The sequence below is a fragment of the Ranitomeya variabilis genome, chromosome 5 (assembly GCF_051348905.1).
Source record: "Ranitomeya variabilis isolate aRanVar5 chromosome 5, aRanVar5.hap1, whole genome shotgun sequence".
In the NCBI taxonomy this organism is placed as follows: Eukaryota; Metazoa; Chordata; class Amphibia; order Anura; family Dendrobatidae; genus Ranitomeya; species Ranitomeya variabilis.
In genome coordinates, this window is record NC_135236.1 from 421,389,239 (window position 1) to 421,406,194 (window position 16,956).

General features: G+C 48.2%; 1 protein-coding gene across 1 annotated transcript in view; it reads left to right on the forward strand.

Annotated features, from left to right (window-relative positions):
- NUP107 (nucleoporin 107) overlaps positions 1-16,956 on the forward strand; it is a 161,048-nt gene that overhangs the window by 83,574 nt on the left and 60,518 nt on the right. The window contains exon 12 of the mRNA XM_077265241.1: positions 8,516-8,629. Coding sequence (XP_077121356.1) covers positions 8,516-8,629 — 114 coding nt within the window. The remainder of the gene's footprint in view (positions 1-8,515; positions 8,630-16,956) is intronic.

The following is a 16,956-nucleotide window of genomic DNA, read 5'->3' on the forward strand; positions in this document are numbered from 1 at the left end:
CGCAGTCCGGGTCGGACACCGACTCGCAGTCCGGGTCGGACACCGACTCGCAGTCCGGGTCGGACACCGACTCGCAGTCCGGGTCGGACACCGACTCGCAGTCCGGGTCGGACACCGACTCGCAGTCCGGGTCGGACACCGACTCGCAGTCCGGGTCGGACACCGACTCGCAGTCCGGGTCGGACACCGACTCGCAGTCCGGGTCGGACACCGACTCGCAGTCCGGGTCGGACACCGACTCGCAGTCCGGGTCGGACACCGACTCGCAGTCCGGGTCGGACACCGACTCGCAGTCCGGGTCGGACACCGACTCGCAGTCCGGGTCGGACACCGACTCGCAGTCCGGGTCGGACACCGACTCGCAGTCCGGGTCGGACACCGACTCGCAGTCCGGGTCGGACACCGACTCGCAGTCCGGGTCGGACACCGACTCGCAGTCCGGGTCGGACACCGACTCGCAGTCCGGGTCGGACACCGACTCGCAGTCCGGGTCGGACACCGACTCGCAGTCCGGGTCGGACACCGACTCGCAGTCCGGGTCGGACACCGACTCGCAGTCCGGGTCGGACACCGACTCGCAGTCCGGGTCGGACACCGACTCGCAGTCCGGGTCGGACACCGACTCGCAGTCCGGGTCGGACACCGACTCGCTCAACACCAGTTGCTGCCTAAACTGAATTGCAACTTGTGTTCGGCGCAGGTCGTCGCACCTTCAAAACGACGCATGCGGCAGCATCCGCATACAGCGGCATGGCCTGTGTACCCAATGTTATAGATAGGGTGCGCAAGCCGCATGCAGCCTTAGGCGGAGCTGAATGAAGTGGTGCGGCAGAGGCCGGGGCTTCGCGGTGGAAGTCTGCATCCCTCCTCAGCCCGGCTAAACGCTAGTGTGAAACTAGACTAAGTACTTGAGGAACAACAATATTTCTTGCCATTATACAGTGGGTACAAAAGGTAGTCGGACCCCTTTAAATTTGTCACTTTTTGTTTCATTGCAGCCATTTGGTAAATTCCAAAAGTTCATTTTTTTCACATTAATGTACACTATGCACCCTATCTTGACTGAAAATAATCAGAAATGAAGAATTTTTTGCAAATTTAAAAAATAAAATAAAAACTGAAATATCACATGGTCATATGTGGAGTGCCCCCAGACGCAGGGCCGCGGGGTACTCGGTACCGGGCTTCTCTGTCTCAGTTCTGGGGTTGTCACGGTTGCTAGACCCGGTCCGTGACCCTGCTAAGGGGCTTCCAGTGAAAGGTGTAGGTGGTGGTGCGCGGTGCAGGTCGCGATAAATAACGAAGACACAGGGTTGCAGTCTCTTTACCTCTTTACTGAAGGCTTCAGGATCCTCAATCCAGAGCACTGTTAACCGGGCTGGCTGAGTACGGCCGGTCCGAAGGCACATCCAGAGTTCCCTTTGCAGGTGGAAATCGGTGCCTACCAACTAGCGCTTGTGTGTTGTAGTACTTCCCTGCTGAGCACCACGGGATAGTCCTCACAACTGTTGTGTCTGTTTCTGATGTTCCCTCACAACTGATTCTGATGTTCTTTTCCATCCCCCAGATAATATGGATAGGACGCACCCGTATGACGGGAAGGCCTGGAGTTCTTCCGGGACCCTAGCGTCGCCCCTCTCCCACAGTTGCCCCCTATGTCTTCTTAGGTGATTTTGGTGAGCCAGCCAACCTAAAATCAACTGTCCTGCCTCTGTTTGAAGTATTGCTTGGAGCCTAATACTTCCTCGGCATTCTGGCCACCGGCTATGCGCCTCAATAGGATGTTGCCTCGATCTTACAGTATGACTCCTACTGGTGTTATCTCCTTTTTGCTTTGATCTCGTTTCTCACTCTCCACAATAAACCTTGCTTCTTGTCCTTTCTTGAGAAACCGCCGCAATGTAGTGGAGGCGCGGTTCCTTAACGTTCTTTCCTGTTCGCTAGGCCTGTCAGGATCCCACCCCTGACAGGGACGGACACGGACTCGCAGTCCGGGTCGGACACGGACTCGCAGTCCGGGTCGGACACGGACTCGCAGTCCGGGTCGGACACGGACCCGCAGTCCGGGTCGGACACGGACCCGCAGTCCGGGTCGGACACGGACCCGCAGTCCGGGTCGCACACGGACCCGCAGTCCGGGTCGCACACGGACCCGCAGTCCGGGTCGCACACGGACCCGCAGTCCGGGTCGCACACGGACCCGCAGTCCGGGTCGCACACGGACCCGCAGTCCGGGTCGCACACGGACCCGCAGTCCGGGTCGCACACGGACCCGCAGTCCGGGTCGCACACGGACCCGCAGTCCGGGTCGCACACGGACCCGCAGTCCGGGTCGCACACGGACCCGCAGTCCGGGTCGCACACGGACCCGCAGTCCGGGTCGCACACGGACCCGCAGTCCGGGTCGCACACGGACCCGCAGTCCGGGTCGCACACGGACCCGCAGTCCGGGTCGCACACGGACCCGCAGTCCGGGTCGCACACTTCTCGCTCCTTTCCCAATCACGAGGAATTTGAGTCTACTCTGTCTAAGCACTGGGAACATCCTGAGAAGCGCTTCCCAGGTAGAAAACACCTGGACGTATTATACCCGTTTAGTGCTGACCTTCTTGCCAAATGGGCAGAATCTCCAAAGGTGGACCTGCCGGTTTCCCGTCTTTCATCCAAGATGGTCCTGTCCTTACCTGACGGTGCGTCGCTTAAAGACGCTACGGACAGACAAATTGAGACTCTAGCCAAATCAGCTTTCGAGGCATCAGGAGCTTCCCTCTGCCCCAGTTTCGCCTCCACCTGGGTGGCAAAGGCCATTTCTGCCTGGGCCAAGATTCTTCGACGAGGCATTTTGGCTTCGGCTTCCCCACAGGAACTGGCTGATTTGGCGGACCAGATTGGCGACGCAGGCAAATACGTTTTGGCTGCCTCCTTGGATGCAGCGGCCTGTTCCGCAAGGGCAAGTAGCAACATCATTGCTATACGCCGCATTCTTTGGCGCAAAGCATGGAGTGCAGATACAACTTATAAGAAGTCTCTCACCAACCTAGCCTTTCAGGGTTCCAGACTCTTTAGCTCTCGCTTAGACCAGATCATTTCTGATGCCACAGGAGGAAAAAGTACTTCCCTCCCTCAGTCTAGAGCAAAACGTTTCTTCAATAAAAAGGGCCCTAGGCCTTTTAGGCACTTTTGTCTGTTTCGGACCTCTGACCCCTCTTCCCAGCAGGAGCAACCTTCCACTTCAGGAGAGCGGAGGAGACCCTCTTACAAGCCTGCCCCCAGATGGAGAACTAAGAGCCAACCGTTCAGGTCCTCTGGCTCCCGTCCCGATAGATTTCGTTCTAATTGACGGGTCGCCCCAACCTGGAATGACTTCAAGGGTGGGAGGCAGACTTCAGGCAGACGCCTGGCTGTAGTCAGCGACGCCTGGGTCAGAGAGGTAGTAACCTCCGGTTACAAGATCGAATTTTCTTCCCTTCCGGAAAATCGTTTCTTCCTCTCTCGTCCACCAGGGCAACCCTCCCAACTGCCAGGGTTTCTTCAGGCCGTTTGTTCCCTGGTCACAGCTGGCGCAGTCGTTCCTGTCCCTTCAAACGAGCGTTTTTCGGGGTTCTACTCGAACCTCTTTGTAGTCCCCAAGAAGGACTGTTCCCTTCGCCCAATTCTGGATCTCATGTTTTTGAACCGCCATGTTCAACTCCGCCTCTTCAGGATGAAGTCCTTGCGGTCTGTGATTGCCGCCATGGAGCCCGGGGAGTTCCTGTGTTCGGTGGACATACAGGATGCGTACCTTCATGTTCCTATCTGTTTACAGCACCAGAGGTACCTTCGGTTTGCTATTCAGGAAGAGCACTACCAATTCACAGCCCTCCCGTTCGGCCTGGCATCGGTCCCCAGGGTCTTCACCAAGATCATGGCGGTGGTCATGGCCATCCTTCGTTCCAGGGGGATACTCATCATCCCCTACCTGCACGATCTTTTGATCAGGGGTTCTTCTCATCGAGACTGTGCGCTAAGCATCCAGATCTCTCTGGACACTCTGACTCGCCTCGGGTGGATCATCAACCGGGACAAGTCCTCTCTGATTCCCTGCCAGCGTCTGTCCTTCCTGGGCATGGAATTCGACACGAACTTGGCTCGGGTCTTCCTCCCAGTGGACAAGTTCTCCGGTCTCCGCAAGGCAGCCCGATCTCTCAAAACACCCAGCTCCTCGCTCGCTTCGGTTCTGCATGGCAGTCCTGGGAAAGATGGTTGCCATGGAGGCCGTTCCCTTTGCCCAATTCCACATAAGTCCCCTCCAACTGTTTCTTCTCTCCACTTGGAACAGATCCACGACCTCACTGGACCGCCCCGTTCCTCTGCCTTGGCAGGTTCGGCAGTCACTGACCTGGTGGACCCTGTCTTCATCGCTCCTCAGAGGGAGGTCTTTCCTTCCGCTTCAGTGGCAGGTCATCAACACAGATGCCAGCCTGCTCGGTTGGGGAGCGGTCGTCTGACATCTCACAGCGCAGGGTCGCTGGACCCACCAGGAGGCTTTTCTTCCTATCAGCTTACTGGAGATCAGAGCAATCTTCCTTGCCCTACTCCACTGGCAATCACTCCTGGCCGGTCGTCCCGTCCCCATCCAGTCGGACAACGCCACGGCCGTGGCGTACTTAAACCACCAGGGCGGAACGCGCAGCAGTCAGGTAATGGCAGAGGCAGCAAGGATACTTCATTGGGCAGAACGTCACGTTCCGCTCATTTCATCTGTCCACCTTCCGGGCGTCAAATTGGGCAGCCGACTTCCTCAACCGCCAGGGTCTGGCGGCGGGCGAGTGGTCTCTCCATCCCTCAGTATTCGACCAGATTTGTCTTCGTTGGGGCACCCCAGACGTCGACCTCATGGCGTCTCTGATGAACCACAAGGTTCCTCAGTTTGTCGCCAGATCCCGGGACCCTCTGGCCATCAGCCACGACGCCCTGGTAATCCCATGGTTGCAGTTTCAGTTTCCTTACCTGTTTCCCCCATTTCCCTTGATCCCAAGGGTAGTAAAAAAGATAAAATTAGAGGAGATTCCGGTCATACTCATAGCTCCAGACTGGCCAAGGCGCCCCTGGTATGCGGAGCTGGTCAACATGCTCGCGGATACCCCTTGGAGACTCCCAGACTGGTCAGATCTTCTCACAGAGCCCACTCTTCCACCAGAGTTCAGTCCCGGCATTTAACGGCATGGCTGAGGCCGCGGTTCTGAGGGAGTCTGGTTTTTCCCATCAGGTCTTAGACCATGATCAGAGCCAGGAAGCCAGCTTCTTCTCGCATTTACCACAGGTACTGGAAGGCTTTCCTCTGGTGGTGCGAGACACACGACGTCTTTCCAATGACTTTTTCCCTTCCGGACTTTCCGGACTTTCTGGGCTTCCTACATTCGGGTCTCGACTCGGGTTTGTCCTTCAGTACCCTAAAGGGTCAAGTTTCCGTCTTGTCCATTCTTTTCCAAAGGGACTTGGCTTCCGTCTCTCAAGTGAAGACTTTTCTGCAATGAGTTGCTCATCTTGCTCCTTTTCGTCCTTCGCTGGAACCTTGGGACTTCAATTTGGTTCTCACTGCCCTTCAGACTGTTCCTTTTGAACCGCTTCAAGACGTCTTTTTCCTTTCTTTCCTGGAAGGTGGCCTTCCTCATTGCCATCACTTCAATTAGAAGAGTTTCCGAGTTGGCAGCATTGCCCTGCCGCTTTCCCTTCCTGATTCTTCATCAGGACAAGGTCGTTCTAAGACCTGTCCCCGAATTTCTTCCCAAGGTGGTTTCCACTTTCCACATCAATGAGGTTATCATTCTTCCTTTTTTCCCTTCTCCTGTTCACCCCTTGGAGAAGTCTCTTCACAAGTTTGATGTTGTCAGGGCCGTTCGGATCTATCTTTCTAGAACTGCCCATTTTCGCAAATCCGACTTTGTCATTGCTGAGGGTCGCTGGAAAGGCCTTCAAGCGTCCAAATCCACTATTTCTCGCTGGATTCATTCTGCTATAATAGAATCCTACCGTGCTCGAGAGACACAGCCCCCTCCTGGGGTACGGGCCCACTCCACCAGAGCTGTCGGTGCTTCCTGGGCTGTTCATCACCAGGCCTCCGCTTTGCAGGTTTGCAAGGCTGCCACCTGGTCGTCTTTACATACATTCACGAGGTTCTACAGGGTTCATACCCAGACCTCGTCAGATGCAGGTTTTGGTAGGAAGGTACTGCAGGCGGCGGTCGCCCATTGGCTGACCTGAGTCCTTTTCTCGCTTCCTTTCTACCCACCCTTTTCCGGGACTGCTTTTGGACGTCCCACGGTTATCTGTGTCCCCCAGTGAAGCGATAAAGAAAGAGGGATTTTTGGTACTCACCGTAAAATCTTTTTTGGAGCCTTCATTGGGGACACAGCACCCTCCCTGGTTATTTGTTCTTGGTACCGTTTTTGGGCCTACAAGTCCTGATTGAGTTGGTACTCATGTGTTCTCAGTTATGGTTGTTTCTCCTACTGCTTTTTTCACCAACTGAGGTGCTCAGTGCCTGTCGGTGGGTGTATACTGCCGGGGAGGGGCTATTGTTCTTTTCCTTTATTGCATGGTGTCAGCCTCCTAGCGGCAGCAGCATACACCCACGGTTATCTGTGTCCCCCAATGAAGGCTCCAAGAAAGAGATTTTACGGTGAGTGCCAAAAATCCCTCTTTTAGCTCATACAAGTAACTTGTTCGATCACACCTAGAATACTGTGTACAGTTCTGGTCTCCAGTGTATAAGAAAGACATAGCTGAACTAGATCGGGTGCAGAGAAGAGCGACCAAGGTTATTAGAGGACTGGGGGATCTGCAATACCAAGATAGGTTATTCCACTTGGGGCTATTTAGTTTGGAAAAACGAAGACTAAGGGGTGATCTTATTTTTATATATAAATATATGAGGGGACAGTACAAAGACCTTTCTGATGATCTTTTTGATCATAGACCTGAGACGGGGACAAGGGGGCATCCTCTACGTCTGGAGGAAAGAAGGTTTAAGCATAATAACAGACGTGGATTCTTTACTGTAAGAGCAGTGAGACTATGGAACTCTCTGCCATATGATGTTGTAATGAGTGATTCATTATTTAAATTTAAGAGGGAACTGGATGCCTTTCTTTAAAAGTATAATGTTACAGGTTATATATACTAGATTCCTTGACAGGGTGTTGATCCAGATAACTAGTCTGATTGCCGTATGTGGAGTCGGGAAGGAATTTTTTTCCGCAATGTGGAGCTTACACTTTGTCACATGGGATTTTTTTTGCCTTCCTCTGGATCAATATGTTAGGGCATGTTAGGTTAGGCAATGGGTTGAACTAGATGGACTTAAAGTCTTCCTTCAACTTTAATAACTATGTTGCTATGTTATCTTGTCCATGGTCATTATAAATGGACAGGTTTTACATTTTTTCTGGTTGCAAGGAAAGGTTCCTGCAGCTGTTGGAGAGGACAGAGAGCTTCTGACAAAGATGCTTCTTAGATTTGGGGGCTGCCTTAAGCATAGTAGTGAGGGGTCTGGAAAAATGGATTGTAATCGGGCATCTTTTCATAGTAAAGGTTGTAATTTCCGTGCAGCTCCCCTTAGCACCTCCAGATTTGGATTGTAGGTGACTACTAGAGGCACCAGGTTATTTTCTTCTTTAGTGTCGTAATGTAGCAGGTGATTCCTTGATATTCTGGTGGCACTTGTAATCTGGTTTTCAAATGTTCTTGGATGGTAGCCCTGATTCAAAATGGTCTTACTGAGGCGACCAAGGTGTTCATCTCTATCCATGGGGTTGGAACATATTCCATTGTATCTGATGGCTTGGCTGTAGACAATAGAGTTTTTGATGTGTTTTGAATTGTTAACTGTCCCATTTAAAGTATGTTGGGCGGACGATTGGCATCACCCACCTTCATCTTAACACTCAACTACTCCTGTACTGAAATTAACTTTTTGGACACCATCATTAAGCTGCAGAACAATGAAATAGAGACATCCCTGTATCAGAAGCCAATCAACCGTCCAACATACCTTAAATGAAAGCTTGCAATTTGTTACCATCTTTTCAGTTAGCCATTAAAAGGTATCAATCACTGAGGACTCTGAATTCCAAATATTATAAAATTTTGAAAAACATTTTCATATACTCTATATTAAGCTCTGAAAAGCTTGTTCTGTGTACCTTCCATGTAGATTTCAACATGAATTATGTTACATAATCTTCCATTTCTCTTATGATGGTACCGCATGGATCACCAAATATTATGTATATATTATAATTGAATACTCCCTGTATGGTTCCCCAGAGATTACAGCTGTATACCCTGTCTCGGCAGTGGGTCTTAATCATTCCTTTAGATTCTTATCCCTTCCTTTTCTTCTGCTCCCTACTATTGGTCCTATCAGAACTGGACACTCTTGGCCCTCTAAAGTCTATTATTTTATAGTAATGCAGACTTCTGCACATCAGTAGTAAAATGCCTTTATTATTTGTTTCCTTTAACCTTGCCATAGGATCCTGACGCTCCCATAAGGCAGAAACTTCCCTTGGATGATCTTGATCGTGAGGATGACATCAGGATTCTGAAGTATCTATTCACCTTGATCAGAGCTGGCATGACTGATGAGGTAGATCCGTGAAATTGAGTTGCATAGATTATTCCTATAATGTTAGACTTGGGGTAGAGCAACATGTTTTTCACAAACCATTTTGGCTTGCAGATTAATATTTGTGCAGTTTTACAGGTGAACCTGCGGTTTACACGCAGAATCTTGCCAGCATTGTTAGTCAGTTTGAAAACCTTATATCACCAATGCAAATAAAGAGTTTAACTACGAACGATGGAGCCTATAATTCAAATGAAAAAACAATCTTTATTATAAGGTAGACCATAACATGGGTGCACACAATGTGGTGACAAGCATCAGGAAGAGATGTAATATACATAGGGCAAAAGGTTTGTAATACTATGTACAGGGCCGGCTTCACCACCCACTCAAGTGTCGGGGCCCTGAGCAAGCGTGGTGGGGGGCACTTACCATCGGGGACACCAGCACGTTGTGGTGCCTGTGCCATATATATATCACATGTATGTATGTGCCCATATGATCAATTCCTCTGATACAACAAGTTCATAGGCAGACGAGAAGCACACTAACCTGATTGTATCTCCTCATGCTAGAATGGTGCCACAAGCTTGTAAATAACTCTACAAATCATGATGCTAGTTAATAATGAAATAGTTCATACCTTTAAGTGATATATATCCAGTGCATGGTGCCCATTACAAAGGGATACATCTATTAGGCTAGTTTCACATTAGCGTTTAAAACGCATCCGCAAGTGGTGGAAAAAACGCATATAAACGCGTAAAAACGCAGCGTTTTTTAGATGCATGCGGTATCGCATGCGGTGAAAACAACACCGCGTTTGTACGCGTTTATATGCGTTTTTTTCTGCGTTTGCGTTTTTGGTGGGCATGATGAGAAATTTCACAAGAGAAAAATCAAGATAACCAGACACCGCCAATGTGACTACAGAGGGCGTGTATTATGGAATCTCTATATATAGACCCTAAGGCTACTGAAATCTTAACAGTTTGCTACTGTATCTTGTGTCATGATGGATCTTCGCATGGAGAGCTTTTATTTCAACCTGGATTTAAGCATCAAGCTGTTTCTTGCCTGTGCTTTTGCTTGGGAGCAAGACAGAAATCGCCTTTTTGGTAGAGCATTGAACAGCAAGGTAGATTGATGCTGAAGGGAAAAAAAAAATCTTTAAATCTTCAGCTTAGCGAGTGTGAGCGAGCTGAGTGTGACCTGAGCGTAAGTGTTAACAGCGGTAAGTGTGACTTGTGATTCAGTGAAGAGGTATTTGGAAAGCTTTTAACAAATACCTGTGTGAATTGGTGTGAGTTGCTGAATTCGGAGTAGCTATATTCACAAGGGGATAATTTAGGGTGGGGGCTCATAATTAAGGGGTTATAAGGGGCAGCTGTTTGGGACTCAAGTCCTTTTTGGTAGAGCATTGAACAGCAAGGTGGATTGTTGCTGAAGGGAAAAAAAAAATCGTGAAATCTTCAGCTTAGCGAGTGTGAGCGAGCTGAGTGTGACCTGAGCGTAAGTGTGAACGGCGGTAAGTGTGACTTGTGATTCAGTGACTTTGGAATCAGGGAGTTTCCAAGGGAGGAATTGCTGTCTTTTTTATTAATACTCTGTATTTATTTTTTAACGTTTCTGTCTGGTGCAATCCCCATTAGGAAATGTGCTCCACTATTGTTAATGCCATCCAGTGCACATCTTGCCACATGTATGCAGTCCTTGATCAGCCGGTCGAGGGTGCGTACTGCTGTGCGAGATGTGAGCACGTTGTGCATTTGGAACCCCAGATTCTGGATCTAAATGTGCAGCTGGCAACACTGAGATCCATAGACAATATGGAGAGGAGTCTTCTGCTCACTGAGCAGACGCTCAATGGGATAGATGAGGGGGGATGGAAGGATGGAACTGCAGGAGAGTGAAGTAGCTAGCTGGGTGACATTCAGAAAGCGGGGTAGAGGGAAGAGTGCCAGGGAGGCTAGTCCTGATCTGGCACACCCCAATAAGTTTGCTAAGTTGGCGGGTGAGGGGTGTGCCAGTACAGGGGTAGCACTGCTGCAGCCAGGCATGCCCTCTGAAAGCCGGAGGAGTGACTGCTACAGTAAGGAGGGAAATAGGAGAACAGTACAGGCCAGACAGGTGCTGGTAGTGGGGGACTCTATTATTAGGGGAACATATAGGGCAATCTGTCACAAAGACAGGGATCGTCGAACGGTGTGCTGCCTACCTGGTGCTCGAGTCTGACACATCGCTGATCGGGTGGACAGATTACTGGGAGGGGCTGGTGAGGACCCAGCGGTCATGGTGCACATTGGCACAATTGACAAAGTTAGAGGTAGGTGGAAGGTCCTTAAAGATGATTTCAGGGAATTAGGCTGCAAGCTGAAAGCAAGGACCTCCAACGTGGTATTTTCCGAAATACTGCCTGTACCACGTGCCACGCCAGAGAGACAACGGGAGATTAGGGAGGTTAATAAGTGGCTCAAGAATTGGTGTAGGAAGGAGGGGTTTGGGTTCCTGCAGAACTGGGCCGACTTCTCAGTTGTCTACAGGCTCTACGCTAGGGACGGGCTGCACCTCAATGGGGAAGGTGCAGCTGTGCTGGGGGAGAAAATGGCTAGAAGGTTGGAGGAGTGTTTAAACTAGGGATTGGGGGGGAGGGTATTCAATTTATAGGAGGGGAAGATAGTGCAGATAGAGATCTGGGCACAAATAAGGATGTTGGGGGTGGGGTTAGAACAGTTAATAATTTGAGAAAGAATAGAGGTACAGAGAGGAACATCAAGTGCATGTATACTAATGCCAGAAGCCTCGCCAACAAAATGGACAAATTAGAATTAATGTTGTTGGAGCATAATTATGGCATGGTGGGGATATCTGAGACGTGGCTGGATGAGAGCCATGACTGGGCTGTTAACTTGCAGGGCTATAGCCTTTTCAGAAATGACCGTACAGATAAGCGAGGGGGTGGGGTGTGTCTGTATGTAAAATCGTCCTTAAAACCCATCCGGCGTGATAATATAGGTGAATTTAATGAAAATGTAGAGTCCCTGTGGGTGGAGATAAGGGGAGGGGGGAAAAATAATAAATTACTGATAGGGGTTTGTTATAAATCTCCAAAAATAATGGAAGCAATGGAGAATATCCTCGTAAAGCAAATAGATGAAGCTGCGACTCAAGGAGAAGTCATTATTATGGGGGACTTCAACTACCCTGAAATAGATTGGGGAACAGAAACCTGCAGTTCCAGCAAAGGTAATCGGTTTTTGACAACTATGAGAGACAATTACCTTTCACAACTGGTTCAGGACCCAACAAGAAGGGGGGCACTGCTAGACCTAATATTATCCAACAGGCCAGACCGCATAGCAAATATAAGGGTTGGGGGTCACTTGGGGAATAGTGATCACAAAATAATAAGTTTTCGTGTATCCTTTAATAAGATGTGTAGTAAAGGGGTGACAAGGACACTAAACTTCAGGAGGGCAAATTTCCAACGGATGAGAGATGATCTTGGTGCAATTAACTGGGACGATATCCTGAGACATAAAAATACACAAAGAAAATGGGAGACGTTTATTAGCATCCTGGATAGGACCTGTGCACAGTATATACCGTATGGGAATAAACATACTAGAAATAGGAGGAAACCAATATGGCTAAATAGAGCTGTAAGGGGCGCAATAAGGGACAAAAAGAAAGCATTTAGAGAAGTAAAGGAAGTAGGTAGTGAGGAGGCATTAAATAAATACAAAAAAATTAAATAAATTCTGTAAAAAGCAAATCAAGGCAGAAAAGATTGAGACAGAGAGACTCATTGCCAGAGAGAGTAAAAATAATCCCAAAATATTCTTTAACTACATAAATAGTAAGAAACTAAAAAATGAAAGTGTTGGCCCCCTTAAAAATAGTCTGGGTGAAATGGTGGATGAGAATGAGGAAAAAGCCAATATGCTAAATGACTTTTTTTCATCAGTATTTACACAAGAAAATCCCATGGCAGACAATATGATCAGTGATAACAAAAATTCCCATTTAGGGTACCGTCTCACATAACGATTTACCAACGATCACGACCAGCGATACGACCTGGCCGTGATCGTTGGTAAGTCATTGTATGGTTGCTGGGGAGCTGTCACACAGACCGCTCTCCAGCGACCAACGATGCCGAGGTTCGCTGGTAACCAGGGTAAACATCGGGTTACTAAGCGCAGGGCCGCAACGGCCCGATGTTTACCGTGGTTACCAGCGTAAAAGTAAAAAAAAACAAACCGTACATACTCACCATCTGATGTCCGTCAGGTCCCTTGCTGTCCGCTTCCCGCTCTGAGTGCCGCCGTAAAGTGAAAGCAGATCACAGCGGCGACATCACCGCTGTGATCTGCTCTCACTTTTACGCTGGTAACCACGGTAAACATCGGGTTACTAAGCGTGGCCCTGCGCTTAGTAACCCGATGTTTACCCTGGTTACAAGCGAACGCATCGCTGGATCGCTGTCACACACAACGATCCAGCGATGACAGCGGGAGATCCAGCGACGAAAGAAAGTTTCAAACGATCTGCTACGACGTAGGATTCTCAGCAGGGTCCCTGATCGCAGTGGCGTGTCAGACACTGCGAGATCGTAACTATATCGCTACAACGTCACGAATCGTGCCGTCGTAGCGATGAAAATGCCACTGTGTGACGGTACCCTAAGTGTCACCTGCTTAACCCAGCAGGAAGTACGGCGGCGTCTAAAAATCACTAAAATTGACAAATATCCGGGCCCGGAGGAGATACACCCCCGAGTACTGCAGGAATTAAGTACAGTCATTGATAGACCATTATTTTTAATCTTTAACCCCTTACTGACATCGGACGGAATAGTACGTCCGATGTCAGCGCCCCCGCTTTGATGCAGGGCTCCGCGGCGAGCCCGCATCAAAGCCGGGACATGTCAGCTGTTTTGAACAGCTGACATGTGCCCGCAATAGGCGCGGGCAGAATCGCGATCTGCCCGCACCTATTAACTAGTTAAATGCCGCTGTCAAACGCAGACAGCGGCATTTAACTACCGCATCCGGCCGGGCAGCCGGAAATGACGTCATCGCCGACCCCCGTCACATGATCGGGGGTTGGCGATGCATCAGGAAGGTAACCATAGAGGTCCTTGAGACCTCTATGGTTACTGATGCCGGCGTACTGTGAGCGCCCCCCTGTGGTCGGCGCTCACAGCACACCTGCATTTCAGCTACATAACAGCGATCTTATGATCGCTGTTATGTAGCAGAGCCGATCGCGTTGTGCCTGCTTCTAGCCTCCCATGGAGGCTATTGAAGCATGACAAAAGTAAAAAAAAAAAGTTTTAAAAAATGTGGAAAAAATAAAAAAAAACATAAAAGTTTAAATCACCCCCCTTTCGCCCCAATCAAAATAAATCAATAAAAAAAAAATCAAATCTACACATATTTGGTATCGCCGCGTTCAGAATCGCCCGATCTATCAATAAAAAAAAGCATTAACCTGATCGCTAAACGGCGGAACGAGAAAAAAAATCGAAACGCCAGAATTACGTTTTTTTTGTCGCTGCGATTTGCATTAAAATGCAATATCGGGCGATCAAAAGAACGCATCTGCACCGAATTGGTATCATTAAAAACGCCGTCTCGGCACGCAAAAAATAAGCCCTCAACCGACCCCAGATCATGAAAAATGGAGACGCTACGTGTATCGGAAAATGGCGCAATTTATTTAATTTTTTTTTTTTAGCAAAGTTTGGAATTTTTTTTCACCACTTAGGTAAAAAATAACCTAGTCATGTTAGGTGTCTATGAACTCGTAATGACCTGGAGAATCATAACCTGGCAGGTCAGTTTTAGCATTTAGTGAACCTAGCAAAATAGCCAAGCAAACAACAAGTGTGGGATTGCACTTTTTTTGCAATTTCACCGCACTTGGAATTTTTTTCCCGTTTTCTAGTACACGACATGGTAAAACCAATGATGTTGTTCAAAAGTACAACTCGTCCCGCAAAAAATAAGCCCTCACATGGCCAAATTGACGGAAAAATAAAAAAGTTATGGCTCTGGGAAGGTGGGGAGCGAAAAACGAAAACACGGAAAAAGCTCCGGGGGTGAAGGGGTTAAAGAGTCCATAATAACAGGGTCTGTACCACAGGACTGGCAAATGGTATAGCAAATGTGGTGCCAATATTCAAAAAGGGGACAAAAACTGAACTCGGTAATTATAGGCCAGTAAGCTTAACCTCTACTGTGGGTAAAATCCTGGAGGGCATTCTAAGGGATGCTATATTGGAGTATCTGAAGAGGAATAACCTCATGACCCAGTATCAACACGGGTTTACTAGGGACCGTTCATGTCAGACTAATTTGATCATCTTCTATGAAGAGGTAAGTTCCGGACTGGACCAAGGGAGCCCAGTGGATATAGTGTATATGGACTTTTCAAAAGCTTTTGATACGGTGCCACACAAAAGGTTGATACATAAAATGAGAATAATAGGGATAGGGGAAAATATGTGTAAGTGATTTGAGAGCTGGCTCTTGGATAGGAAACAAAGGGTGGTTATTAATGGAGCACACTCGGACTGGGTCGCGGTTCGCAGTGGGGTACCACAGGGGTCAGTATTGGGCCCTCTTCTTTTTAACATATTTATTAATGACCTTGTAGGGGGCATTCAGAGTAGAATTTCAATATTTGCAGATGACACTAAACTCTGCAGGGTAATCTATATAGGGGAGGACAATTTTATATTACAGGATGATTATATATGTATAAACTCATCCCGGAGTACATTTCACAAAGCCCGACAGGTGTCCGCAACTATTCCGGACAGGTTGGATATTCCAAGACGGTATTGGAAGTGGATGGATGATAAACTCTCTCCGGTTGCCAGAAATCTGTAAAACAAACCCAAGAAACATTACAATATATTCTACTTATGGTGTGGTTACGCTGAAGAAAGGAAAATACCCAAAAAATGTCAGAAAAAAAAATTTGGACTGTCATTGGTTTAGATTTGGAACGTACCTTGATCTGAGTATTTGATCTGTATTTAATATCAGTTTTTGTAATCCAAAACCAGGAGTGGGTGAGAAAGGCAGAGGTGCTAGTTATTATGTTAATATCATAATTTACCTCTAATTTTTCCACTCCTTGTTTTGGCTTACAAATACTGATATAAAACACTGGCCACATACTGCTAGTGTTAGGGCAGCCATGTTGCTTTATTGGTAAGCTTGTTGACGTCATTGCGTCCTGATTCTGTTCTGCTGTATCCATTGGACACAAACTGAAGAGACAATGACTGTCACACTATCTATACTCATCAAGTCAGGTGTCAGAAATAATGAATTCATGATGCACATATAACAGCCTCATGAATTCACTATTTCTGACACCTGTGCAGGTGAGCATAGATATGCAGTGTGTGACCACCATTGTCCCTTCAATTTGTGTGTAATAGATTATGTATAAAGAAGAGAAAATGGAGGTTATACAAGGCAGTTCTCTGCTCACCAGGTCAGGTGTCCTAACTAATGAGTTTTGAGACACCTGACCTGTTCAGTAGAGGTCTGCACTGTATTTCCACCATTTTCTCCTCAGACTGCCACACTAGTAACAGACAAGAAGAGATTATGGAGATAATACATCTAATATTTTTGGGCCCACCTCATATCTGTATACTAAAGACACACAAAGCTGCAGTCTTTTTTTTTTTTTTTTTTTTTTTTTTTTTATAATTACTGGAGATATGATGTGGGCCAAAAAGTAAGTGTGTGGCGAAGTTTCTTGGTGCACGGTGTGTGTTGCCGGCGGCGGAAGACACAATAAACCAAACATAATTGTGGCAAATCAAATTGTTTTTATTTTTTAACAACCCAAAAATTTATTTACTGCGCCGGCTTGGGGGAGAAGTGATGTAAACGGGGGGTGTGAAGCACTGAGGCCTGGCTAACCGTGGACGACGCAGAGGTGGCAGGAGAAGGGGCAATGAAACTAGAAGGGTCTGGAAGTTCGGGGATGGGGCTTGACACATGAGAGGCTTGAGACGCACTGGAAGGGTGAGACAAACCTGACATTACAGACACATTGGGAGGTGAAGGGGGAGGAATGCTAAGAGTCCTCTTGGTTTTTTTTTTGTGTGTTTTTTTGGGGGGTTTGCCTGGTTGTGGGAGGTCTTGGTGGGCTCATATGGCGTGGTGGTGGGTGACCTGTCAGGGTCCGGCTGCACTGTGTCAGAGTCCATAGTGCTCGTAGAGCGTGCAGCCATGCCAGAGTCCATAGTGCTAGTAGAGCGTGCAGCCATGCCAGAGTCCATAGCGCTTGTAGAGCGGAAGGCCATGCCAGGGTCC